Below are 26,630 nucleotides of genomic sequence, written 5' to 3' on the forward strand. Positions count from 1 at the left end.
CCGCCCTTATTAGCGCCTTTCCTCCTACAGGCAAAATTGTCAAATCAAGGGCATTAGACAGTTAGCCAAGAACAGAAGTGCTCTACTCTGAGAGGAGGGAAATGCTAAGCCTCCTAATATAAGTAGTAGCTCCGAAGAGGAAGATAAAGAGACAACTGATAAGAGGCATTAAGAGTCAGTCTGCAGGGGACTTCCCCGCTGGCTCAGCGGTAAAGAATCTGCCGGTCAAGGCAGAAGACACAGGTTCATATCCCGGGTCCTGGAAGATCCCACATGCCCTGGGGCAACTAAGCCTGTGCTCTACAACTACTAAAGTCCGTGCATCGTAAAGCCTGTACCCCACAGCAAGAAAAGCCACTGCAACTAGAGAAAAGCCCATGCAACAACGTACACCCAGCACTGCCAAAATTAAAAAAAATAAAAAATCAGTCTGCAAGATAATGAGTCTAAAGCCAAAGGGTGGAAAAAAGGGGGTAGTGACATGATAGCACTGGAGAAGAGGAAGGAAAATACCAGAGAGATTAAAAGAGAAAAACGAATGGAAAATACCCTCGTGAAAGATTGGTATCTTCAAGATTACAGAACAGGGACTACCCTGCCAGTCCAGTAGCTAAGACTCCGCCCTACTAATGCAAGGGGCCAGAGTTTGATCTCTGGTCAGGCAACAAGATCTCACAAGTCACAAGTGTGAGTTCACATGTTTCAACAAAGATGTGCTGCAACCCCATGTGCCACAATTAAGACCCGGCACAGCCAAAAAATCACCCAAGAGAGATTACAGATCACATGCTAGACATTTCTATGGGAAAAACAGGACACTTAAAAAAGGTTAGGAAAAACAGTCTTATAATACATCTGAACCACTGAATGTTAGACAATAGGTAATACCTTCATGGTTCTGAGGAAAATTCATTTTTAACTTGGAATTGTATACCTAGACCAAAACCAAAAAATATCAAATGTAAGAATGTGGAAAGCAACCAGTCTAATCTTGGTTCATTGAGAAACTCATAGCCCATCTGGGAAGAAAGACATGTAAACATGATACACATAAGATAAGCAAAGTGTAGAGGGGTCTCACAGTATGTCATCATTATGAATGCTGCTGCTAAGTCGCTTCACTAGCGTCTGACTCTGTGGGACCCCATAGACGGCAGCCCACCAGGCTCCTCTGTCCCTGGGATTCTCCAGGCAAGAACACTGGAGGGGGTTGCCATTTCCTTCTCCAATGCATGAAAGTGAAAAGTGAAAGTGAAGTCGCTCAGTCATGTCCGACTCTTCGCGACCCCGTGGACTGTAGGCTACGAGGCCCCTCCGTCCATGGGATTTTCCAGGCAAGAGTACTGGAGTGGGGTGCCATGTCCTTCTCTGCATTATGAATGAAGGGCACCCAACCTTGTCTCAAGGTAGGAGAACACTTCTTGAAAGAGATGATCCTGAGCTGAGCCTTAAACCACCAGGAAACAACTCGGTGAATCTCTTCAACAAATTTCCCTGACTTAGATAAGACTGTGTTAAGAGAAATTTTATCCATATTCAAATTTGATTTCACATAGCTTATATCTGGTCATGACTAAGGACATAAGCATTAAAAAAAGTCATGACTTTGCTTACTATTCCCATCATATATTCGCAGAACCTGATACACAAGATCTGCAGCTCAGTTCTCCTGATGACTAATCCATTGTAAATTGGGCATACCCACATTTTGACTTGAACAAACTGTTTAAACCATCACTCTATTCGTTCATTGAAGTTCTCTACCTGTGTCAAATGAACTCAGTTTTGTAACGTTTAGATAAAACTTTTCAAATTCCTTACAGGCATGTGATTAGGCCTTATTAATTTCTGGGTGGTTATCATTTATTTTTGTTTGTTTGTTGGAAACCTAGGGCAGGCTCCATTCTGGTGTCAGGGAATAATTAATGCTATAGAGGGGCTAAGAAGTTTAAAGAACGACTGGCAAAGTCATATTTGTGGACTTTTTCTTTTTTTCTGTTTTCCTGAAAACACAGTAAGCCAAAGAAACGAGTAAGGTTCCAATGTAGTCTTTCATGTATTCCTTCCTATTTGGAATTCATTTTTAATTCTTTTTTTTTTCATTAAAAATTTTCTGAATAAAAAAGTCCCCCCAGCAATCAAAATGAACTAAGCATCCACGGTGAGACTGATTAACCTACTTTTTAATTTTTTTGTAGCATATTGTAGTTATCATATATTTGAGGACACCTGATATTTTTCTATACATGAACTACCAAAACAATGACAATGAAAACTAAAAGATTTTGTAATCTGTCTACAAAAAATTCTAATCTTTAAGGATCAGATTCATTCACCATGATATGTTTCAGTTATTAGAATAGAGAGATTCAGCTAAAAGATAAAGAGGGAGTGTTTTAGTAACATTCTTGTAGCTAGATTCTCCTTTATGAAAAGAAAAAAAAGTAAATTAAAAACGCTAGTCTGGAGATACCAAAAAGTCCCTCCCACGCCCACTGATTGCGTTGTAGTAAAGGACCATTTTCTTCCCCTTTTCAGGATGGAGAGACAGAGACAAAGACAGAATCAAAACTCAGGCTGTGTCCTGGGTTAAATAGTGTCCCCCCAAAAATTCATGGCCACCTGGAAGCTGAGTGTGATCTTATTTTGGAAATAAGGTCTTTATAGATGTATACAATTACGATGTGGCCATACTGTATTAAGGTTTGGGCCATAATCCAATGACTGATGCCCTTTTAAGAGGGGACTCTGGACACAGACACAAATGAATGAAGGGCATGATAAGAAAGAGGCAGAGAGTGGAGTTATGCTGCCACAAGCCAAGGATTGTCGAGGATTACTGGCAACCACCAGAATTAAGAAGAGGTGGCAAAAATACACAGAACTGTACAAAAAAGAAAAAAAAAAAAAAAGAACTGTACAAAAAAGATCTTCACGACCCAGATAATCACGATGGTGTGATCACTCACCTAGAGCCAGACATCCTGGAATGTGAAGTCAAATGGGCCTTAGGAAGCATCACTACAAACAAAGCCAGTAGAGGTTATGGAATTCCAGTTGAGCTGTTTCAAATCCTGAAAGATGATGCTGTCAAAGTGCTGCACTCAATATACCAGCAAATTTGGAAAACTCAGCAGTGGCCACAGGACTGGAAAAGGTCAGTTTGCATTCCAATCCCAAAGAAAGACAATCCCAAAGAATGTTCAAACTACCGCACAATTGCACTCATCTCACACACAAGTAAAGTAATGCTCAAAATTCTCCAAGCCAGGCTTCAGCAATCCATGAACCGTGAACTTCCAGATGTTCAAGCTGGTTTTAGAAAAGGCAGAGGAACCAGAGATCAAATTGCCAACATCCTCTGGATCATCAAAACAGCAAGAGAGTTCCAGAAAAACATCTATTTCTGCTTTATTGACTATGCCAAAGCCTTTGACTGTGTGGATCACAATAAACTGTGGAAAATTCTGAAAGAGATGGGAATACCAGACCACCTGACCTGCCTCTTGAGAAACCTGTATGCAGGTCAGGAAGCAACAGTTAGAACTGGACATGGACCAACAGACTGGTTCCAAATAGGAAAAGGAGTATGTCAGGGCTATATATTGTCACCCTGCTTATTTAACTTATATGCAGAGTACATCATGAGAAACGCTGGGCTGGAGGAAGCACAAGCTAGAATCAACATTGCCGGGAGAAATATCAATAACCTCAGATATGCAGATGACACCACCCTTATGGCAGAGAATGGAGAGGAACTGAAAAGCCTCTTGATGAAAGTGAAAAGAGGAGAGTGAAAAAGTTGGCTTAAAGCTCAACATTTAGAAAACTAAGATCATGACATCCGATTCCATCACTTCATGGCAAACAGATGGGAAAACAGTGGAAACCGTGGCTGACTTTATTTTTCTGGGCTCCAAAATCACTGTAGATGGTGATTGCAGCCATGAAATTAGAAGACGCTTACTCCTTGGAAGGAAAGTTATGACCAACCTAGACAGCATATTAAAAAGCAGAGACATGACTTTGTCGACAAAGGTCTGTCTAGTCAAGGCTATGGTTTTTCCAGTGGTTACGTATGATGTGAGAGTTGGACTATAAAGAAAGCTGAGCGTCGAAGAATTGATGCTTTTGAACTGTGGTGTTGGAGAAGACTCTTGAGAGTCCCTTGGACTGCAAGGAGATCCAGCCAGTCCATCCTACAGGAGATCAGTCCTGGGTGTTCCCTGGTAGGACTGATGCTGAAGCTGAAACTCCAATACTTTGGCCACCTCATGCATGCGAAGAGCTGACTCATTGGAAAAGACCCTGATGCTGGGAAAGATTGAGGGCAGGAGGAGAAGGGGATGACGGAGGATGAGATGGTTGGATGGCATCATCAACTCAATGGACATGGGTTTGGGTGGACTCTGGAAGTTGGTGACGGACAGGGAGGCCTTGTGTGCTGTGGTTCATGGGGTCGCAGAGTAAGACAGGACTGAGCAACTGAACTGAACTGAACTGGTCAGAATTGAAGACAAGAGGCATGGAGCAGATTTTCCCTCTGGGTCTATGAAAGGTACCAACCTTATATACACCTTAATTTTAGACTTCTGGCCTCTCGAGTTACAAGAGAATAAATTCTTTTCATTTTAAGTCACTCAGTTTATGGTAATTTGTTAGAAGAGTGCTAGGAAACTGACATAGGCATGAACCTCTTCCTCCACTGGATCAGCAGCAGATGGGCATCCCTCTCTTGATCTGGCTTGTATCCTCATTCCAGTAAGGAGAGAGGTCTGATTCCTAATCCCATTGCCTCCAATTCCTCTTTGTCAGCTTCCCTGGCACTGACTTGTACTAAAGAGTCTAGAATCTGTTTCCCCACTAGCCTTTAAACTTGAAGCTTTATTCTCAGACTTTAAATCAATATTTAAGTAAACTAAATATGCCTTTCAGAAGAGTAACAGGTATTTACATAGCAGTTAATACTCTGAAACTTGACTGACTAGAGAACTGCTGCTGGTTGTGTGGCAACAGCAAAGGCAAGGAAAGCCTCTTACATATACTGAAAAATGAACATCTCAATGGCAGTGGCAACTATAAATTTTGTGTATTTCATAGGCCCTATGACTCAGATGGCTTCCCTGGTGGCTCAGATGGTAAAGAATTTGCCTGCAATGCAGGAGACCTGGTTTCGATCCCTGGGCTGGGAAGATCCTCTGGAGAAGGAAACGGCAACCCACTCCAGTATTTCTGCCTGAAGAATCCCATGGACAGAGGAACCTGGCGGACTACCGTCCATGGGGTTACAAAGAGTTGGACACGACTAACAACTTTCACTTTCATAAGCCCTATGACTCTTCTATGCACTGAGAAGGGGGACCTAGTGACTGATATCAAATATGAAGGAAAGAAAAACAGACATGGTAACTTTAACATATAAAATTAGAGTCAACGACAAAGAGGATGAATGTCTCGATGGGATAATTTAATCTTGATTTCGCTCAGTCATGTCTGACTGTTTATGATCCCATGGACTATACAATCCATGGAATTCCCCAGGCCAGAATGCTGGAGTGGGTAGCTGTTTCCTGCTCCAGGGGATCTTCCCAACCCAGGGATGGGATCCAGGTCTCCTGCATTGCAGGTAGATTCTTTACCAGCTGAGCCACCAGGAAAGCCCAATGTACACTAACAGTACTTGGCAGTGTGGTCTATCCTCCATTGTCCTAGAGACCTGGGATTAAATTGCATCATTGACCGACCACACAGATTATCCTCCTGGAGCCTCAGTATTGTTATCTGTAAAATGGAGATAATGCATAACTTCCTCACAGAGTACTTGTAAGGATTATGTTAGCTAGCTTATATAAAATACCTAGGATTCAGTAAATGTTAGCTCTCATTCTCACCCCAATTACTTGCCAAAAATTGTCATTCTTTTCTGAAGCCACCTGCCCTTATTCCCACTGATCCTTTTGTCCTCTGAACTTGATCGTGCTTCCCACATCATATAGAAATGAAAAGTTACTACAGATCTTCCTCAGTTTACGATGGGATTATGTCCCGTAAAAACCCATCATTAAATTGAAAATAAAATGAATTTAATACACCTATCCCACTGAACATTAGAGCTCAGCCTGGCCTACCTTAAATGTGCTCAGAACACTTACATTAGGCTACAGTTGGGCAAAATCATTGAATGCAAACCCTATTTTAACAGTGTTGAATATCACCTGTAATTAATTGAATATTATACTGAAAGTGAAAAACAGGATGGCTGTAAGTGTATCGGTTTCACCTTTTTTTCCTCCACTAGCTCTTCTCCTTCAATATATGAGAAGTTCCCTCCTCTTATTAAAAACAAACGAATAACAAAACAAAACTCTTGTCTTGACTATGGTAGCTACAATCCTGTCTTTCTCCTACCTTTTTTAGCTAAGTTCCTAAATTTTTCATTTAAATTTTATTTACCTTTTGAAAAGACATTACATGAATCAAAATTCAAAAAGGTATGCAGTACAAATTCTCCCTCCTGTCTCTGATTCTCAAGCAGTTTTTCTCCCCTGATCAGTTTTTTGTGGTCCTTTTAGAGGTAAGTCATGCCTATATAAGCAAGTATATATATATATTTTTCTTTGTATAAAAATGTTAGCATATTAGGGACAATCTTCTATTTCTTGCTTGTTTTTTTTTTTTTTCATTTAAAAATATATATTGGAGGTTTTTCCATTTAATTACCTAAACAACTGCCTCATGGTTTAGGTCTTCTGAAAAGCACATGATGCCAAGATACGATTAGACCTATAAGAGACTTACTGGAGGAAATGCCTGTGAGAGAGAGAAAGGAGGGAGCTGAGGGAGCTGTCAGGTCCTGATGATCTGCTTTTGTGAAGGAGGGAGGGAAGAAAGGATGGTTGAGTACGCAGTGACTCAGACTGCAACACAGTTCTAAGTTTCAGACAGGCTTAAATCTGGGGAGTTTTTAAGCTAGAGTCACTTTCAGAGGAACCCAGCATCTTGCAGGAATGGACCTGTCTCAGTATCCTTCTATGTTCAGTCATAGGCTAGGAGCAATGGTTGGGTATTGTAAGCTCACTGCAAATGCAGTGGTAGATTCAAAGCTTAGCAGCTGGTGCTTTCCTGCAAGGAAGAAATCAGAGAGGCACATTCATAGCTTTTGCAATACTTTTAGGGCCTTATAATAATCCACTGGTGCATGTACCGTAATTTATCCATTCCTCTTCTAATGAACATTTTTGTTGTTTCCCAGTCCTTTCCTAGGAGAAACAATGCTCAATGAATAACCTTAAGGTATATCATCTTGCACACATGGGGAATTCCACAAATTGGGCTCTTGGGGAAGTACACGTTGAGACGGAGATTAACACGTGATCAGTTTATTATGGAATGTTGATGAGATCAATACTTCTCGAAGGAAAAGGAAGAAAGCTGAATGGGGGAGACTGGCAAATTGATCTGCAATGCATTCTCAGTGATGGCCTGAGTCAACCCAACTTGGCTTAAAAGTCTTCAATGGCTTTCTATTGCCTATAGAATGAGGAAATCTAAAGCTTCCAGGAACTTACTATATATAACTCTTCATAATCTGAACTTTTGTTTATCTCTCCAGTCATTTCTTAACCACCCCCTTTTCCTGCCTTAATTAATCTGTAATGTTCAAGCTAGTTGCATTTGTCAGAATACATTAGGTTCTCTCATGATACATGCACATGCCATTTTGCGAGAAATAATCCTCTGCTCTTTACTTCCCCACTTGTCCTCCACGTAAGATTCTTCAAATTTTAGCTGAAAAAACTACCTCCTTCATGACGCCTACCCTGACTCCTCCGGAAATCCTATTCTATTGCTCTTTGTACCCACGCAGTTTGTTTTTAATTTGCTTGCATGTTTATTACTTCAATACGTTTTAGTCCCCAGTGGAAAAGACCAGTTTTCATCTGGCATCTCCAGCACTTATTATAGTGCCGGGAAACAACACAAACTCAGATACTTCATGATTTACATCAAGATCTGAGGAAGTTTCCCAGGAAACTTTGTAATAAATAAACGGTCCTCTTTCCTCCTCCCTCCAGGTTTCCAGATTTCCTCCAAAACCTAGCAGGCAGGTCACTATTAACTTTCCTTGCCACTTCAGGTGGAATTGACTATTTTCTCCTCTATGTAAGTCCTATTCTAGCACTAACCAGGTTTAAAATTGTATCACAAGCATCTGCTACATTTTATGCACGAGACTTTCTTGAACATTCTAGGAAAACGTCACTATTATGGAAAAATCATAAAAAAACAAAAACCCCTCAACAGTCCAACCCAAATGATTGTTTTCAAACGCCGCATCCCGCAGGTACTTTTATTGTCCTTAGACAGATGGCCAAAACCTTGGCTACATATGCTAGGAAGAGACCATGATTAGAATGCTAAGAAAATGAAGACTTGCTGCTGGGGCGCGAAAGTTCTCTGGCTGATGCTAGAACGAGGAAACCGCTGAATGTTCAGCTTTTGAAATACGGTTTTTGCATCGTAAAGAAAAAAGATTAACCTATCAGGAGGAACCGAGCACATCCAATTACCAATCAACAGCCGGAAAGAAGCCAAAGCCCGGGGATACCCACGCATCAACGAGGACGTCATTCTCTCTTCTTCGCCAATGAGCGGCTGGATGGGGCGGGGCAAGAGGCGGGCCAATGGCCATAAAAAACAAACAACAATCTTCAGTGTAACTGCCCAACCACAGTCCTTGCCTAGCAGACCTCCGGAGCAAACTCCTGGGCAAGGCGCTTGTTAAATACTTTCCACTCTCCTTCTCTCCCGGGGACAGTTTTAATAGAGTACCTGCCTTACATCAGAACAAGGGCCTTCTTCCCACAAGCTCCCACAGATTCGCAGAAAGCACACTGCAACTTTGCGCTTTCTACCTTCGCAGGAACTGGCAGTCCAGCGCTACCTGAGGTGGGGGCGGCCTCAGTGCGCAGGCGTGCATGCCTCTTGGAGGCGGGGCTATAGCGACCCATGTCAGCATGGGAGTTGTATTTCTTTCGGCCGCAAAACTCAATCATCTCGGAGGCAAAAGGAACTATATTTCCCGGGTGTCTCCGCGACTTCGGGGCGGGCGGGCGGATTCGTTAATGAGCTCGAGGAAGCCGCGGCGCGGCCCACCAGGTTCCAAAACAAGGAAATGAAGGGGGGAGGCGGGACTGGGGCTGCCTGCGGGAGCTGCCGCCGCCGCCGCCGCCGCCGCGGAGGAGGAGGAGGTGGAGGAGGTGGCTGCAGCGGCCGCCGAGAAGTCCCTTGCTGAAGGCGAATCGCGGGGCGGCGGGCGGCGCGCGCGCGCGCCCGAGAGGTGGCTGTTGGAGAAGTGGAGCGGCGGTCGCGGGGGGAGGAGGAGGAGGAGGAGGAGGGACTGAGCGGCGGCGGCCCCCGCGTCCCGGTGCCTCTATGGGGAAAGCAGACAATGGATTATGATTTCAAGGCGAAGCTGGCTGCGGAGCGGGAGCGGGTGGAGGATTTGTTTGAGTACGAAGGGTGCAAAGTGGGACGCGGCACCTACGGGCACGTCTACAAGGCGAGGCGAAAAGATGGGTAAGAGCAGGGGCAGGGGGAGAAGGCTTGCTCGGGTCCTCGCCCAGCCCGCGACCTCGCGGGATGGGTGGGTCGAAGCCCAGTCGGGCCGTGCCCGGGCTGGGGGCGAGGGGGAGGTGGTCTCGGGGCTGCGTCCCGGGGCAGACTCTCAGGGACGCGGGTTCTGCCAGACCCCAGCGTCGCGCCCGTCGAACTCCCGCGGCGCAGCCTGCTTGGGGGGCGTAGGTCTGGTCCCGAAGGGCGCTCTCCGCGTGCCAGGAGCTGGCGGCGGGACTCGAGTTGGGACCTCGGTTGGAGGTGGAGTTTGTGTGTGGGGGTCTGGTCTCCAGGGGAGACGCAGACGGTTGGGAGAGCTCCGCCGAGGAGTTGCCGCTCCGGCCCTGGGCTGCTGGTGACGGTCGTGCTGGAACTTCCAATCGGCTGAGCGCCTCCCGGGGGCGGCGGTTTGAAACCTCGCGGAGGAGTCTGTCGGGCGGCCCCGAGCGCCTGGGTCCTCGCCAGCCTCACTGGTGTGAGCCGTTGGGCACCTTGGCCCTAGGGGCCAGTCAGCCCGGTGGTCCCTCGGCGCAGTCCCTTCTGTTCCTGTCGTGTGCCTGGCGGCCACTTCTTCACGCCGCTTCGCCAGGCTGCGAGTTCGCTTTCTCCCATTCTCAATTCCCAGTTCCGCACCTTCCCCTCGAATGTAGGACCTTCTGAGAGACGAACCGCGTTTTGCTGGCAGAACTTCCGAGTTCGTTCTTGTACCTCATTTCGCCTCACCTTGGGTATTCTTACGTCCTCCACCCCATCTTCTGCCAGACGACTGCGTGCTGAGGTTTATTGGGCACCTAGATTATCCAGAACGGAATTCGAGTGACACAGTGCTGGGCCTGAATCTTTGTTTTCCTGGGCGGTGAGAGAGAATTTTAGGGACCCCTTAGTAAGCTCTTACTGATTGTTCTCTTAGGAGAAGAAGAGCTGGACGTTGTATTGAAAAACGCCTGTCCTTCGTCCTGGAGGGCACGAGGCTCGTGCTCCAGGACAGGTGGAACCAGTTCCCTGCCTGAGAAGGGTGGGTTTAAGTCAGTCGTCACCTGAGGGCCCATCCTGGCAGAAATTCCCCTTCCCCAGAGTTAGGGAGCCCGGGAACATCTGCCTATCCCGCTTAAACTTTAAAGACGATCCAACTATGTGGAAGAGAGTTTTTAGGATCGTAGCGAAACATTTCTGAATGAACTGATTATCAGCCATAACGACGATGGAAAGATCTGAAGTGCTGCTTATCGTTCTGCGCACGCCTTTGTAATTGACAGGGCTGATTGATGGACTCTAGGATCAAAGTAGTAGTAGTGTGTGGGTGTGTGTGCGCGCGCTCGCTTGCTTGCTGATTTCATACAGGGAAGGAGCTAGCACAACTTTATTAACTGTTTTATCATGAAGGATGGTGAAAACTACAAAGTACTTTACAAGTGTAAAGGATTGTTATTATTGCAAATAACTTTTTTCTCTTGTTATAGCTGAATGGGCCCCAGAACATTTAGTTGTGTGTAAACTTTTCTCATAATTCCTTTAGTTAATTGCCAGGTGTCCTTGAATGAATATCTTGTAGTGCGAAGTACTATAATTGTATTTTGTTTTTTGGAATATTTATGCTGCTTGTTATACTGGTGTTCCTGTGGGAGTCTTACCAGATATATTTGGGGAAAGAACATCGAGCTTTTCTGTTTGGACGTTAGCGTTACAAAACAAATCAGAGGTGGTGTTTTTCATATTCCTCATGCTGACTTCGTAATATATTTGAACTGGAATTTTTAAAATGTATTTTAATTTTGTTGTTAAGGATTAAAAAATTTTTTTAAGCAGGCAACTTTTGAAAAAAGTTAAAAATTCTGCTTCTGAATTGTATTTGAATAGCACACAGGCTACAACACTGAATAGATTATTTAATTCCTGCTTCTATTCTTTTTGAATATCTTCCCCTCTAATAAAAATTTTGATTTGAATACACTTCCTTCTTGAGTGAAATTTGTTTGATTAGAATTAATAAAGCCTCTTTGGTAGAGTAAGATCAGTTTGTGTATCTTCAAAATTTTTATACTTAAAAAAACTTTTAGGATCTGAAAGCATTAGTTTAAATAACTAAATTACATGTAAGAAAAATCAATATAAAGACTCTTTTCTTAGACAAAGAGTCTAGTTGAGATTTGAGGCTTCATACTGAACACCCACATCTCTTGTGCCTTGGTAGCAAGATTAATTTTGTGTTCATTGATACCAGCTGATTTGAAAGAACAGAAAGTTTTTAGTGATGATTCTAAACTGATACAGATTTGCATCCTAAAGGATTTTACACTCTGATCATGGTAAATTACAGTGTAGCTCTTTCCAGAATTTATTTTGGTTAACTCAGAAGTATATGCTATTTTAGGGAGCAAGAGAGAAATCACATGAGTACCTTAAAGAGGAACTATTCTGGTGTATATAATGTAGCATATAGGCAAAAAATTGTTCAGGTCTCTAGAAGAAACACTAGAAGTAGTAATGTAACATATAGCTTCATTAGAAAAGCCTCTGCTTATAGTTTAATGGTAGAGTTTACAAAACCATGGAATGTTATTTCCTTTGAAACATAACTTTAACTTAGGCCCTGTTAATTATGCTACATACATTTGTAACAGAATGGAGATGCAAGATTTACACCTGGGTTTTTCACCTTTAATAAAAGTGAGATTTGTTTCATCTTTTTGTTCTGAAGGAAGAGGATTTTTTGACTCAACTTTTTTTTTTCCATCAGTCATAAAAGTTATTCTTGAAGAGAAGCTAGAATATTTCTAGACTTTATGAGCAAGAATTTGTAGTACAGTTTTTCTTTCAAAATTAAGAAAAAGTCACATAACAGTATGGTTACAAATCTCAAGACCATATTTATCATGTCTGAAACACTTCTTATTTTCTTTGATAAAGGAATATTGTTTAAAATGTTCTTTTGTAAGAGATTCAGGCAAATATGATTCCATACTAACGTTATGTCTGAAAACTGTTATACCCAACAATAATACCATTCAACTTTGCAGACATTCATTTAGCTTTTTGAAACCACTCCAATAAAAGAATGCTCCTTTTTGGGGATATTTTGAAATACAGTAATTGAAAGTGAAATGGCTGACAGAGCCATCTTACAGAGTTTCAGTTTTGCCTAAGGGTTTCAGGTGAGAAGTAGTTGGTAACTACATGTCTTAATGTCTGTCATGAAATCCTTCACAATAAATGTAATCAGTACGTGTAGATACATTTAGGTAAATGACAGGTACAATAGTGTCTGCTTGTTTTTGATGGATTTTTCACATTGGTTCATAGTTAATATAGGTGATAGTATTTGCATTTTTGGAGACCTCCCAAAGATTTAAGATATATTATTAACGATCGTAATATTTTAGAACTTTCAAAGGTTTTAGGTCATCTAGTCTAATTTCTTTTTACAAGTGAGAAAACCAAAGTTTTAAGAGATTGTCATGCCCATAGTTTTGGCAAAGACAAGCCTATAATCCTGGTTTCTTGAATCTTGAGTTCTTGCATTTTCTAATGTGTTTTCCCTCCTAATACCTTGGGAGAAAAAATGAAGAAGACCATATTGCTTCCAGTTTTGACTATCTTACTGTGTAAACTTTCCATGCAAAGGATACTACATCTATATCGAAAAAATATGGAAAAGGGAAAGTGTTGCATATGAGGGGCATTTTAAAAAAGTAGAATTTCAGGCCAGTAGATTCTGCCTCATGTAGTTGCTTCTCTTAATCTGGTTTCTCTTCATCTTCACTATCATTACCTTTGACCATCATCTCTGATTTGCACGTTAGCCGAATTGATCTCTGCCATTAGTCTTTTCTCACTGTAGTCCTAGATCCAGTGTTATTGCTGCCAGTGTTACTTTCCTACAAAATAAAATCAATCATGTCGTTATCTCTTCTTGGAAAACTGTGCATTCTCTGTGGCTCATCCGGTTTCATCAGATCTTAATTCCCTAGTTTGGCACGTAAAAACCGTTTGCATTTGGATCCTAAAGTCTTTAGTCTTTACAGCCTTTATGCCTGCCACCACCTCCCTCCTCTTTCAGTGTGTTCAAGCCATATGCTTCTGTAGCTTTCAACTGCTCATATTTTTCTTTTTTTTTTTTCTAGGATTTGCTAAGTCCTTTTCATGTCTCATTTTGTTTTTTCTATACTCAAACCAGAATGGTGTTGCTCTGTGATTTCTCTCTCCTCTTTCCCCCTCCCACAAACCTGGGAAACTCCTGCTCACAGTTCAATACCCAATTCAAATCGCTTTTCTTTAGAAGTCTTCCTTAGTCACCCAGTGTACTCATCTGTGTTTCTGTCCCTCTTGTTCTTGTGTGTATAATATCACTGTGATATTAATCTGCTCTGTAAACTATTAGCTATAAATGGGTCATTGTCATCCTCCTGTCTACACGTTGTATAGGGTTGAGCTCAAAAATTGCATTAAAATTTAAAAAATGTCCTAAATTGGAAAGAATATATATTTTTTCTTTTCAGGTAAACATACTTAACCTATGTTTTCTGTATTTGTTTTGAAAGCCTGAAATATAGTGATATTACATGAGATAAGCATTTCAATGTAAATATTTCTACAGCATTAACTAGGTCTAGGGTAACTTTTTTTCTCAAAGAAATTATATGCTGTTTTTCAAGATAGTCCATACATTTCTTTTAATAGATTGATAAGTAATGTGGGTAATTTTTGAATTGTTAAGCATTTTTTTCCCCCTTAGACCACCTCTTCTAAAATTGCTAACTGTAGTAATCTGTCTTCTGTGCTTTTACTATTGAGTTTATAGAGAAACTTAGAAAATGTCAGCATTCAAACATTTTAGGAAATTTTTTGATATGATTCATGTTAAAAAATTAAGTACCTTTAGCACTTAGCAAATCAGGTGACCATGAGCTTGTTTAATTGGTTCTTCATTTGTGCACTTCAGGCCTTCAAAACTTTGTTTTTGAGGCCCAGAGGGAATATTCTTTTCAATGAAATTTGATTGTCTAGAGCAGTGGTTGACAAACTTTTCCTCTAAAGAGGCAGAAACTAAATATTTTAGGTTTTGTGGACCAGACCATCTATGTCAAAATTACTTGAATCTGCCATTGTAGTGCCAGAGTATCCACAGACAATGTAAATGAACACAAATTAAAATGGCTATGTTCCAGTAGGAAAAGAACCAGGTAGTGGGCTGTGTTTGGCCCATAGGCTATAATTTGACAACCCTTAGTCTAGAACAGTGATGTCCAATAGGATTTTCTGCAGTGATGAAAATGCATCTGTGCTGTCCAGTAAGGTAGCCGCTAGCCACGTGTGGCTCAAGAAAGGTGGTTAGTGTGACCAAGAAACTGGCCAGTGGCAATGATATTGGACTTAGCAGGATTGAGGTTTTTGTTTTTTTTTTGAGCAGGTGGCTTAGCAAAAGTTCTTAAATCCATGAAGTGACCTTTCTATGAAAATGAGTGACAGTGTGAACAAATGAAATCGAAGGTTTGGGTCTTTTCTTTCAAGATAATAGAAGAAAATTTGAGGCTGAAATAATTTGATAAAGCAAACAAGTACTTGAACTGAAAAGCTTTCAATTTATGGGTGGAATCAAGGAGTTGATTACTTTTAAAACAAGTATATGTATTTAGTAGTCAATGCCCATGCATAAAAAAGATTATACAATCTGGTTGCCACCCTTTATGTTTTGCCAAATCACTGTAATTTGTGTACATTCGATGAGTTTGTTCCAAGCCAAAAAAAAAATAAAAACGTTTGCACAATGTATTGTAAGTTTTCCTTTTCCCAGTCACCCTCTTTCCTTTCTCGAGATAGTCATTCTTGGTTTTCCTTTTTAGAGGAATTTTCTTGGGAGTATGTGTGTTTACTAAGTAGTAGTGTGCTTTAAGTGGGATTTCCAGGTGGTTCAGTGGTAAAGAATCTGCCTGTCAGTGCAGGAGCCACACATCCGAGTTCAGTCCCTGGATGGAGAGGATCCCGTGGAGGAGAAATGGCAACCCACTCTAGTACTCATGTCTGGAAAATCCCATGAACCAAGGAGCCTGGGCCGGCTACCGTCCACAGGGTCACAAAGAGTTGGACATGACTGAGTGGCTGAGCACACACTGCTTACAGTTGCTGCTCTATATTTTTTAGCCCTGTATGTAATACACATCTTATATACAGAGATGCCAATTGCTTACAGTAGTTTTCATTATATCCCATTGTATTGACTCATATAATGCATTTAAGTATCCCTCTTGATGGGTATTTAGTCTGTCTCCAGCCCTTTCCTAGTACACTGTGATGAATATCCTAGTAGGTACAGAAGGAGAGTGTGTGTGTGTTCAGTCGCTCAGTTGTGACCGACTCTTGTGACCCCTTGGACTGTATGTAGTCCACCAGGCTCCTCTGTCCATGGAATTCTCCAGGCAATACTGGAGTGGGTTGCTGTTTCCTACTCCAGGGAATCTTCCCGACCCAGGGATTGAACCGGTATCTCTTGAGTGTCTCCAGGGAGATTCTTTTACCACTGATCCTCCTGGGAAGCCCAGTAGGTACGGTATTTTGTGCATATTAGTATTGCTGTCAGTTAAATTTCTAAAAGCTCTTTACCTTTGGAAGTAGTGTTTTGAAATTATTTGGAAATATGGTGAGGTACCAAATATAAATCACTAAAGACTGAAGATAGAAGGGCTGAGAATAAGGAAGAGAAATGTTAAGGCTTTAAAAATAATAACTATTAATATATAAAAAGTGAATTCTAAATTATTAGCTTGCATAGGAAATTCAAATGACTATTTTAGCAGTATGGGAAAGGCATGTCTTAGTTTTAGATAGGAAAAAAGTAGATCCACGGAAAGGGTTTTTTTTTTTTTTTTTTTTTTTTAAGTACAATGGATGTCAGTATGGATGAATTAAGAATTTTTACTTTTGTTTACTATATTTTGAAGTGGATATGCTGGATCAAAAATTAATATATGATGTTAAATTGCATATTTGTTTTTTTCAGAATTCTCAAGTAGTGTAGTGAAAGTTGGACATCAGTATAGAAAGCTTGAAGGGAATATATTACAATTTTGGAATTTTCTTGGTGGTAAATGTCTAAGAGTATTTGACTAATGTGTTTTTAAAGATCCACTCATTCCTTAACTTGTGATACTGTGACTATATAGTTTCGTGATAGCTTTGGATTCCAAAATAAAGGTACACATTTTTGCTTTTTTCAAAGAGCATTTTAACATTTCGAATTACCAACATGAGTATTTCTTTAAAAGCAGGTAGTTTTTAAGGTCTAGAACCATAAAGAGGTAGCTGAGAGAACTATTTAAAGATTTTTGTCCGTTTATAAATAGCAGATAGTCCAACACTTCCTGTAATAGCCATTTTGAGCATGCATTGTGCAGGATAAAAGAGAGTCTCCAGAGAGAGGACAGGATGTAATTCAAGATACGAGTGTGGAGCAATAGTTTTTTATTGAGGGTTTATTTCTTATACAGAAGTGGGTAATGGATCAAAGAGAAATAAAAACCTGTAAAGTTCTCAAACAATTTATGTCTCTATAAAATATCTTTAGTTTCTAATAGAATAAGTCTTTCTGAAGGAAAAACATACCCTCCTTATAGAGGTTTGAAACTTGTGTATTTTCTATTTAAAGAGATTATTTCAGTGAGACTTTGTGGTAGACCTCCGTTGCTAATATGAATATGATTAGGATATAGATTTAATTATCATGTAGGCCAGCTAATTTTGTTGTGTTCTGTGACCACAGACCAAAGTCCTGCTATGGCAAACTATTTTACAGCTATTTATAGATATTTACATTTGGACGGAAAGGTAAGTCTGTGGCTGCTGGAAAAATAAGGTAAAACTTTCCTCATAGAGGGGTTAGTTCTATCTTTCTGTAGAAAAGTTATTTATTTATTTTTTTCATTTATTTTTATATGAGGCTAATTACTTTACAATATTGTAGTGGTTTTTGCCATACATTGACATGAATCAGCCATGAAAAGTTATTTTTTGTTATGATTGTTAAATGAATTCACTTGGTGAAAGACCTAAGCAGTTTGAGGCACAAACTGTGTTGCTTTTTAAAAAGTTAGTTTCCTTTTCCCCTTTCGCTTTTACAATTATATTTGCATTTTAAGAGTGTCTTAGACATGAGCGAGTCCTGTTGTTTTGGATTATGGTGCAAATTAAAAAAATCTTTTTGACTTTCTTTTCTTCTGAATATTTACATGTAATTTGAGCTTGTGTAACTTAGAAAACCAGAGTTCTATTAAGTAATTTCTCAGCAATCTTTTCATCTTTATAGTGTGTTTGTATCAAAGTAGAAATATTTTTTGTGCTACTAAAATTTATCAAGGCATAGTTGCACATGAGTAAAAAAAAACTCCCAACAATTTGTTGGTATGTAAAATGAAGACAAAAAGCCTTCCTTCTTACTGCCTACTCCCAAGCCCCCTTTGACTTCTCAGAGATAACCCATGTTAACTGTTTCTACTTTAAGTTTTGCTGATGCTTACCATTATAACTCTAGGTAACATACGTGTAATTCTGTCTTGATTTATCAACTTTAGGCAGTTTCTGTTGACTTTCCTAGAAAAGCTGAGCAATTTTGTGAGATTTCACTACCTCCTCTTTTCTCTTTCCATCTCAAGCTTCAAATTTATTACCTTTGTTGTTTAAAGATTTTTGTGAGTTCTTTTATGACTTTGAAGTGTAAACTTAGATGTCTTTTTTTTTAGTTTGTCAACTTACGTATTATCTGTGATCTTTCTAATGTGAATGTTAAGGAAAGTAACAAAATTTTTTCCTACTCTCTTTCTCAGACTCCTGGATTTTTATAATTTTTATAGCTTCCTAGTTGATCCACTGCTTTTTGTCTATGGGTTTATTTTTAAAAGTGAACACTGGAAACCACTCACTCAACAGCTTTAAAATATTATAATTATGTAATTTATTGCTGAATTAATTAGCATGCTGAGACCCATAGAGAGGGAAATGTAGACTTGTATACCAAATAAGTGCTGCTTGCAACAATTTTCCAAGTATCAATACCCAGTGGATCTTCTTCTTTTGCCCTTTCTTAGCTTGCAGTTTTTCTGTATATCCCATGGTTGGTTTTTCTTGGATTGTCTTTCGTTGTTGTTGGTTAGCTGAAGATATCTTTTAAATTACCTTTTTCATATAATATGTGTAGATTTTTGAGTTCTTGCATATCAGATAATGTTTTTTTGTCCTCATACTTTATTGATTGTTGGGCTGAATATAGAATTCTGTATTAAGAAAAATTCTTTTTCTCAGAACCCAAAACTAAGCTTCATGACTTTTGGCATTTCTTGTTGCTCATGGGAAGTTTCTTTATTAGAAACTTGGTTTTCTCCTCTTATAGGGGTTTTCACTTATCTATGAATTCCAAAGTTTCACCAGAGTCTGTCTAGAATGTGTAGGTTTTTTTTTCTATCCACTTATCTAGCTTTGTTTCTTGTGTCTTTTACAGGTTATTTTTTGAATAGATGATCTGTGAACATACTTGGAACTTCAAAAGTTAAAAAGTGGTATACAGTGACTTTAGTTGCATCTTGCTACTTGCACTCCTTCATTGCCATTTTCCAATCCTGCTAGTTTCTTAAGGATCTTTTAAGTGGGCGTTTCTTTTCTTAGGTTTAGGGCACTTTTTATTTCCTGTTATTTAGTTCTTCTTCCTCTGTTTCCTCTTTTGTTCTCTTCTTCAGATATGTTTATTAAGAAATGTTGACCCTTGTGAAGTAATTAGCCTCCAACTAATAAAAAATAAAAAATTAAAAAAAAAAAAAGAAATGTTGACCTTTTATTCTCTATCTTCCCTGTCTCTTAAATTCATTCTCAAAATTTTCAACTCCTCTCTCTAAGACATTTGAGAAGATTTCCTTTATTTAATCTTCTAGATTACCAATTTGGTCCTCAGTTGGGGTTGCTATTTTTAAAAAATTTATTTATTTTTTGGCTGCACTGGGTCTTCATGGCTGCATGGGCTTTCTCTAGTTGTGGCAAGTGGCGGCTACTTTCTAGTTGGACTGCATGAGCTTCTCATTGTGGTGCTTTCTGTTGTGGGGCCCAGGCTCTGTGTCCGAGGCTCAGTAGGGATCTCTGAAAGGGGAAAGGGACCACTAGAAAGGTCAGTTAGCAAAGACTGACACTTTTTCTTTTTGGCCTTGCCGCATGTCTTGTGAAATCTTAGTTCTCTGACTACAGAGAAAGAGTGGAGTCCTAACCACTGAACAGCCAATAATGCCCAAGAGGAACACCTTGAAGTCATGTAGTAGTAATTTCTCAATAATATACATCTCTGCATGTGTTCATTCATCAATCTATCCTCTATCCAAGTTTCCATCTGTCCAGTCTTCATCTACCTGTCTTTTAGCCATCCGTCCATTATCTCTTTTCACCTGTTTTCCACTTTTCTGGCTTTCCATTCATTTATCCATCCTTTACTGTTTATTGTTTGATCTTTCCATGAGCCAAGTATTATGTCATAGGTAATGAGGATACAAGAGTAAATGAGATGTAATCTCTGACTACAAAGGCTGAAACTGGATGTTTTCACAATAATTTGCTAATAGTTGATTGTGGGAATGAAATTTGGGTTGAGAGGAAGACTTTTGAAAAGAGATGTGAGAGATGAGGGTTCGATCCCTGGGTTGGGAAGATCCCCTGGAGGAGGGCATGGCAACCCACCCCAGTATTCTTGCCTGGAGAATCCCATGGACAGAGCAGCCTGGCGAGCTACAGTCCGTGGGGTCACAAGGAGTCGGATGTGACTGAAGCAACTTAGCGCACTGTGGGGAGAGAGCAAATTCGCCACGATGGCGTGGTCAGGCTCTCTTGCCCCACGTTTTGTAAATGACTGTGTAACAGCTGAGGTCCTTTGGAGCACTGTGCACGTGTGTCTTGAGGTACTTGCTTGGTCACAGGCTACTCTGTGCTGTATACACACATGAGCTCCACCTAGAAGGCAGCGGCGTTACTGCCGTGTCACAGCTGTGTCCGTTGGGTCAGCCACGAGAGGAGAGCATGTAGCGTGTCTAGTGCCATGGCTGCAGTTTCAGCCAGGAGAGAACACGGTTATAGCCGCTGTGCCAGCCAGGAGAGAGGTTGTGACGTCGTAGGTTATGCTGCGGTTGCTGCATCTGCCAGAAGAGAAAAAACGTGTCTGCAGTTCTACAGCTCCTCGAGTCTCCTTCCAGCCTCTTAGCTCGAGCCTTGCCTACCCTGGGTTCAGCGAACAATGTGCACAGTGAGACACAGCAAGGCAGTTGGTGTCCCCAACAGGATGAAGAGCGATACACACACATACTCTTACATTATTTGAAAAATATCTACATATGTTTATTTTACTATGTGTATACTATCTATTCTAAAAAATAAAACCTTTAAGAAATAGAGTGTATATGACTTTTATTATGGAAAAAGGCAAGTATCTTTTAAAAACAAAGCAGGTTTTATTTTCTTATAAAAGTCAATGTGTTAACAGAGACCCCATATGTGTTCATTAAAGAAAAGTTGAGGGGGGATACATTAGAAGTTTGGTATTAATATATACAGTAGCTTGTATATACATGCTACTGTATATATAAAATAGATAACTGACAGATACCTACTGTATAGAACAGGGAATCATGTTGAGAATCTGATAATAACCTATAATGGAAAGGAATCCAAAAAAGAAAAAAAAAATATAACTAAATCACTTTGCTGTTCACCGGAAACATTGTAAATTAACTATATTTTCATTTATTTGTTTATTTTTGGCTGCACTGGGTTTTCGATGCTATGCAAGCTTTTCTCTAGTTGCAGCATGCTGGGACTGCTCTCGAGTTGTGGTGCCCTGGCTTCTCGCTGCAGAACTCAGGCTCTAGATGCATGGGTCAGTAGCTGTGGCTCACAGGCTCTAGGGCACAGGCTTGGTAGTTACAGTATGGGCTTAGCTGCCCCATGGCCTGGGGAATCTGCCCTACCCAGGTGTGCAGGTAATGTAGATATAAAGCCAAGTGATTCAGTTATACACATGTGCTTAGTCACTCAGTCTTGTCCAACTCTTTGCAATACCACGGACTGTAGCCCACCAGGCTCCTCTGGCCATGGGAGTTTTCAGGCAAGAAGACTGGAGTGGGTTGCCATGTCCTCCTCCAGGGGATCTTCCCTAGCCAGGGATTGAACCTGCATTTTCTGTGTCTCCTGCATTGCAGTTGGATCCTTTACCCACTAAGCCATTAGCAGAACCCCTCATTTATACATATATTCATTTTTAAGATTATTTTCTCATATAGATTATCACAGGATATTGGGTAAAGTTTGCTGTACTATACAGTAGGTCCTTGTTAGTTATTTGTCTTATATATAGGAGCATGTTGGAGAAAGAAATGGCAACCCAGTCCAGTATTCTTGCCTGGAGAATCCCATGGACAGAGGTGCCTGGTGGGCTCCAGTCCATGGGGTTGCAAAGAGTCAGACATGACTGAAGTGACTTAGCATGCATGCATGCAGAGTAGTATGTATGTGTTCATCCCAAGCTCCTGATTTATCTATCCCTCCCCATCACGTTTTCCCTTTGGTAACCCTAAGTGTGTTTTCAATACCTGTAAGTCTGCTTCTGCTTAGTAAATAAGTTCATTTGCATCTTTTTAAAAATTAGATTCTACATTTGAGTGGTATATTTGTCTTTCTCTGTCCGACTTCACTTAGTATGATAATCTCAAGGTCCATCCATGTTGCTTCAAGTGGCATTATTTCATTGTTTGTTATAGCTGAGTAATATTACATTATATGTGTTATACCATATTTTCTTTATCCATTTGTCAGCCAGTGGAAACTTTGGTGGATTCCATGACTAGGTTGTTGTAGATAACACTGCAGTGAACATGGCGGTACAGGATGTCTCTTTCAGATAGTGATTTTGTTTCCTTTGGATATATACCTAGAAGTGGGATTATTGGATAATCTGGTAGTTCTGTTTTTAATTTAAAAAAGGATTATTTATTTGGCTGTGCTGGGTCTTTGTGGTCGTGTGTGGCTGTCTCTAGTTGTGGCTAGCAGGAGTTCCTCTCTGGTTGTGGTGCACCGGCTACTCATTGTGGTGGCTTCTTTTGCAGAGCATGGGCTCAGGGCATGTGGGCTTCAGTAATTGTGGGTGCCGGGCTCCGGAGCACAGGCTTAATAGCGGTGGCACATAGACTTAGTTGCTCCAGGGCATATAGGGGATCTCTGGATCAGGGATTGAACCCATGTCTCCTATATTGGAGACATTGGAGTGGTCAAGGCAGATTCTTGACCACTGAGCCACCAGGGAAGCCCTGTTTTTAATTTTTTGAGAAAACCTTCATACTGAAATTGTTAGGTAGGTATCTCTTTGGACCTGGCGGTGCCATGAACAAATTACTAAGATACCTAGAGCACTGTGAATGAGGTTGGGATCCTCTGACTTAAGGTATGATTGATGTTTGTACATATTGTCAAATTTCCTTCAAAGACTTGATTTTGGGTGGATGTCTGTGTTCGTCTGTCATGGGGCTATATGATGGCTTTAGTTAGCGCTTTCTAATTATTGAACATTTAAGTTCTTTCCAGTATTTTGATAATATAAATAATAGTAATAGGTGTTTTCATATATAAATCTTAGAACATGTATCTGATTTCTTTTTTTTTTTAATAGAGTCAAAAAGCATAAGTTGTTTTAAGGCTTTTAATACATTTATCTTTTTTTAATAGGAAAAGAGAACAAATACATTGAGATGTTTCAGGGACCCTCTGAAAATCTCAAAGTTAGTTGGAGGTCTAAAATGCTTCATTTAGAATTCAGTTTTGGGGAATTTGTCAAAATATCAAAGGTTTTGAACACTTGACTAAAAATGATTCAGATCATTATGAAATAATAATTATCCATTTAAAGCAAGTGACAATTAAGGATTTTCAAAGGCAAATATAGAAGACTGCATAGTTCTGAGCAAAACTTTAATATCAAGAAGAATTAGGTTTGCTAATTAATCAAAGACGTGATAAAGAGAACATGAGACACAGGAAATTATCTTGATAAAACACAAAATTGTTACTTTCTAGACAGATTACTTAGAAAGGAAAAACCTTCACAGTAGCTTATCAAGAGTGACCCTTAGTACAATAAAACTTTGCCTTTTTAGCAAATGAAAAAGGATTAAGTTTTAGTTTATAAGTACAGTATTGGTATTAAAACTTATTTTAAAAACTCTTATAATTACAGTTCAGTTTTTAGCCAGTTTGATCACACAAGATGCTTATTCTCCCTCCCTGTCTCCCTCCTTACTTCCCTCTCTCTCTCCTCAACTTTCTCTATCCATAGTTTGTCCCTTATTTTCCTCTTTCCCGTACTCAAATAGCCATCTTTACTTCAGGACAACATTACCGTCTTTCCTCTTAACAAAAATACATCTCCATTTCTCACGTGTTTTCTTTTTCAAAACACACATTCTACTTGCCTTGCATACAGAGCTATTCCTCTTATTTCTAGTCATTTTAAATTTATATTTTTAATTCTTAAAAATCAGATTTCTAGTTAAAATTAAGTAAACAGTTGTGAACTTGTACTGGCAAATTTGTGAATACATTTCATAGTTTCTTAAGCATATTTATCATATCAAATTTTACAATGTGGCACAAAATATGTTTAATAGAAGACCCAAATATTTTTAGTTCCTTTGTAAAAGGAAGCCCAAAGTAGGTAAAGATGTATTCAGCAATTAATGTTTTAGTATTTTATCTTCTTTGGGAATGATCTAGATAGTCAATGAATAGCCATCATTTGGAGAAGGCAATGGCACCACTGCAGTACTCTTGCCTGGAAAATCCCATGGACGGAGGAGCCTGGTGGGCTGCAGTCCATGGGGTTGCTAAGAGTTGGACACGACTGAGCGACTTCACTTTCACTTTTCACTTTCATGCATTGGAGAAGGAACTGGAAACCCACTCCAGTGTTCCTGCTTGGAGAATCCCAGGGACGGCGGAGCCTGGTGGGCTGCCTGGGGTCGCACAGAGTCGGACACGACTGAAGCGACTTAGCAGCAGCAGCAGCAGCAGCCATCATTTAACTTATCTCAATATAACTTTAAGGTTTCAAGTAACCAAAAAGATTTTGAAAAATATTTTTAAGTACACATACTGTAAAGTACAATTATTGTTGAAAAGTTTACTTATAAAGCTTATCTTAGATCTGTTTTATGTCTCTTTCTTAACAATTATGTTTAGATTACTCATGAGACTTGTGTAAGACATTAATAGCTAGCCATCATCTTAAGTTGATAGATTCTTGTTGATTTTTTAACAGAGATAGCATGAACTTGACTTTTGATAAATCCTGGTAGAGTAGATTTTATATTTAATGTTGATAACTATAAGATCTTGCCTATGTGGATTAAACCAACAGATAACACTGGCTTTAACAAATTATTTATTTCTTTCTTTATTTTTGGCTGTGTTGGGTCTTTGCTGCTGCTCAAGCTTTTCTCTAGTTGTGGAGAGAGGAAGCTACTCTCTAGTTATATGGGCTTTTCATTGCGGTGACTTCTCTTGCTGTGGAACACAGGCTCTAGGCTGCGTGGGCTCAGTAGTTGTGGCTCCGGCCTCCAGAGCACAGGCTCATTATTGTGGCCAGGGCCTTAGTAGCTCCGAGGCATGTAGGGTCTTCCTGGATCAGGGAGCCCACCCGTGTCTCCTGCATTGGCAGGTGGATTCTTTACCACTGAGCCACCAGGGAAGCCCTGCACTGGCTTTTATTTACTAAAGCTTTATCCTGGATCACATGAACTTGTGAAAAAATGAGTTTTTGTATTTCTGACAGTATACTTATTTTATATAGCACTTGCTTGTTTTTAAGCCAGTTAAATCTTTTCACAAATAAATTTTAGCAATGTCATCTGAAGATAAGAAAGTACCACACACATAGACATTCATAAACATTTAGACTGCAAACAGACCTTACAGTTTCTGCTTCAACATTTTAGCTATGAGGTAGGTATGATAATGCAAAAATCAAAGTTAATAAAACAGTTGGGTCCATATTGTGTTTCTGGTAGATAGAATGAATTAAGGCTACCTACTCAGAAGGTTACACTTTTTACTAACATGGACACAGTTTTTCATTCGCCTGGTTTTCAGATAACCTTTCACTCCCCTTTTTTTCTTTACTCCTGGTAAGCACTGCCTCTTTGAAGTTTTCATTTCAAAGACAGAACCTTCAGTTTCTAGAGAAAACGAGGTAGAACATCTGTATCTCAAAAGCACAGAGAAAGAATGAAAGTCCCTCCTATACGGACTTTTGGTTCCTAATGGGAATTTTAATAATAAACTACAAGCTTCCTGATGAAGGTGAAAGAAGAGAGTGAAAAAGCTGGCTTAAAGCTCAACATTCAAAAAACTAAGATCATGGCATCCGGTCCCTTCACTTTATGGCAAACAGATGGGGAAAGAATGGAAACAGTGACAGATTTTATTTTCTTGGGCTCCAAAATCGCCATGGATTGTGCCTGCAGCCTTGCAATTAAAAGATGCTTGCTCCTTGGGAAAAAAGCAATGACAAACCTAGACAGCATATTAAAAAGCAGAGACATTACTTTGCTGACAAAGGTCTGTCTAGTCAAAGCTATGGTTTTTCCAGTAGTCATGTATGGATCAGAGAAGGCCATGGCACCCCACTCCAGTACTCTTGCCTGGAAAATTCCATTGACGGAAGAGCCTGGTGGGCTGCAGTCCATGGGGTCGCTAAGAGTTGGACACGACTGAGCGGCTTCCCTTTCACTTTTCACTTTCATGCATTGGAGAAGGAAATGGCAACCCACTCCGGTATTCTTGCCTGGAGAATCTCAGGGATGGGGGAGCCTGGTGGGCTGCCGTCTATGGGGTCGCACAGAGTTGGACACGACTGAAGCGACTGAGCAGCAGCAGCAGCTTGTATGAATATGAGAGTTGGACCATAAAGAAGGCTGAGCCCTGAAGAATTGATGCTTTTGAACTGTGGTGCTGGG

At 40.2% G+C, this 26,630-nt stretch overlaps 1 protein-coding gene across 3 annotated transcripts in view; it reads left to right on the plus strand.

Annotated features, from left to right (window-relative positions):
* Window positions 1-26,630, plus strand: part of CDK19 (cyclin dependent kinase 19) — a 265,331-nt gene that overhangs the window by 84,605 nt on the left and 154,096 nt on the right. Inside the window, exon 1 of one of the 3 annotated variants that reach the window (XM_043890136.1) lies at window positions 9,165-9,579. The exons of 1 other annotated variant lie outside the window; for it this stretch is intronic. In XM_043890136.1, coding sequence (XP_043746071.1) covers window positions 9,459-9,579 — 121 coding nt within the window. In that variant the 5' untranslated portion in view covers window positions 9,165-9,458. Of the gene's footprint in view, window positions 1-9,164; window positions 9,580-26,630 lie in introns of those variants that run through there. One more of the 3 variants, XM_043890138.1, reaches the window with a different exon arrangement.

Source organism: Cervus elaphus, chromosome 28 (genome assembly GCF_910594005.1).
Source record: "Cervus elaphus chromosome 28, mCerEla1.1, whole genome shotgun sequence".
Classification (NCBI taxonomy): Eukaryota; Metazoa; Chordata; class Mammalia; order Artiodactyla; family Cervidae; genus Cervus; species Cervus elaphus.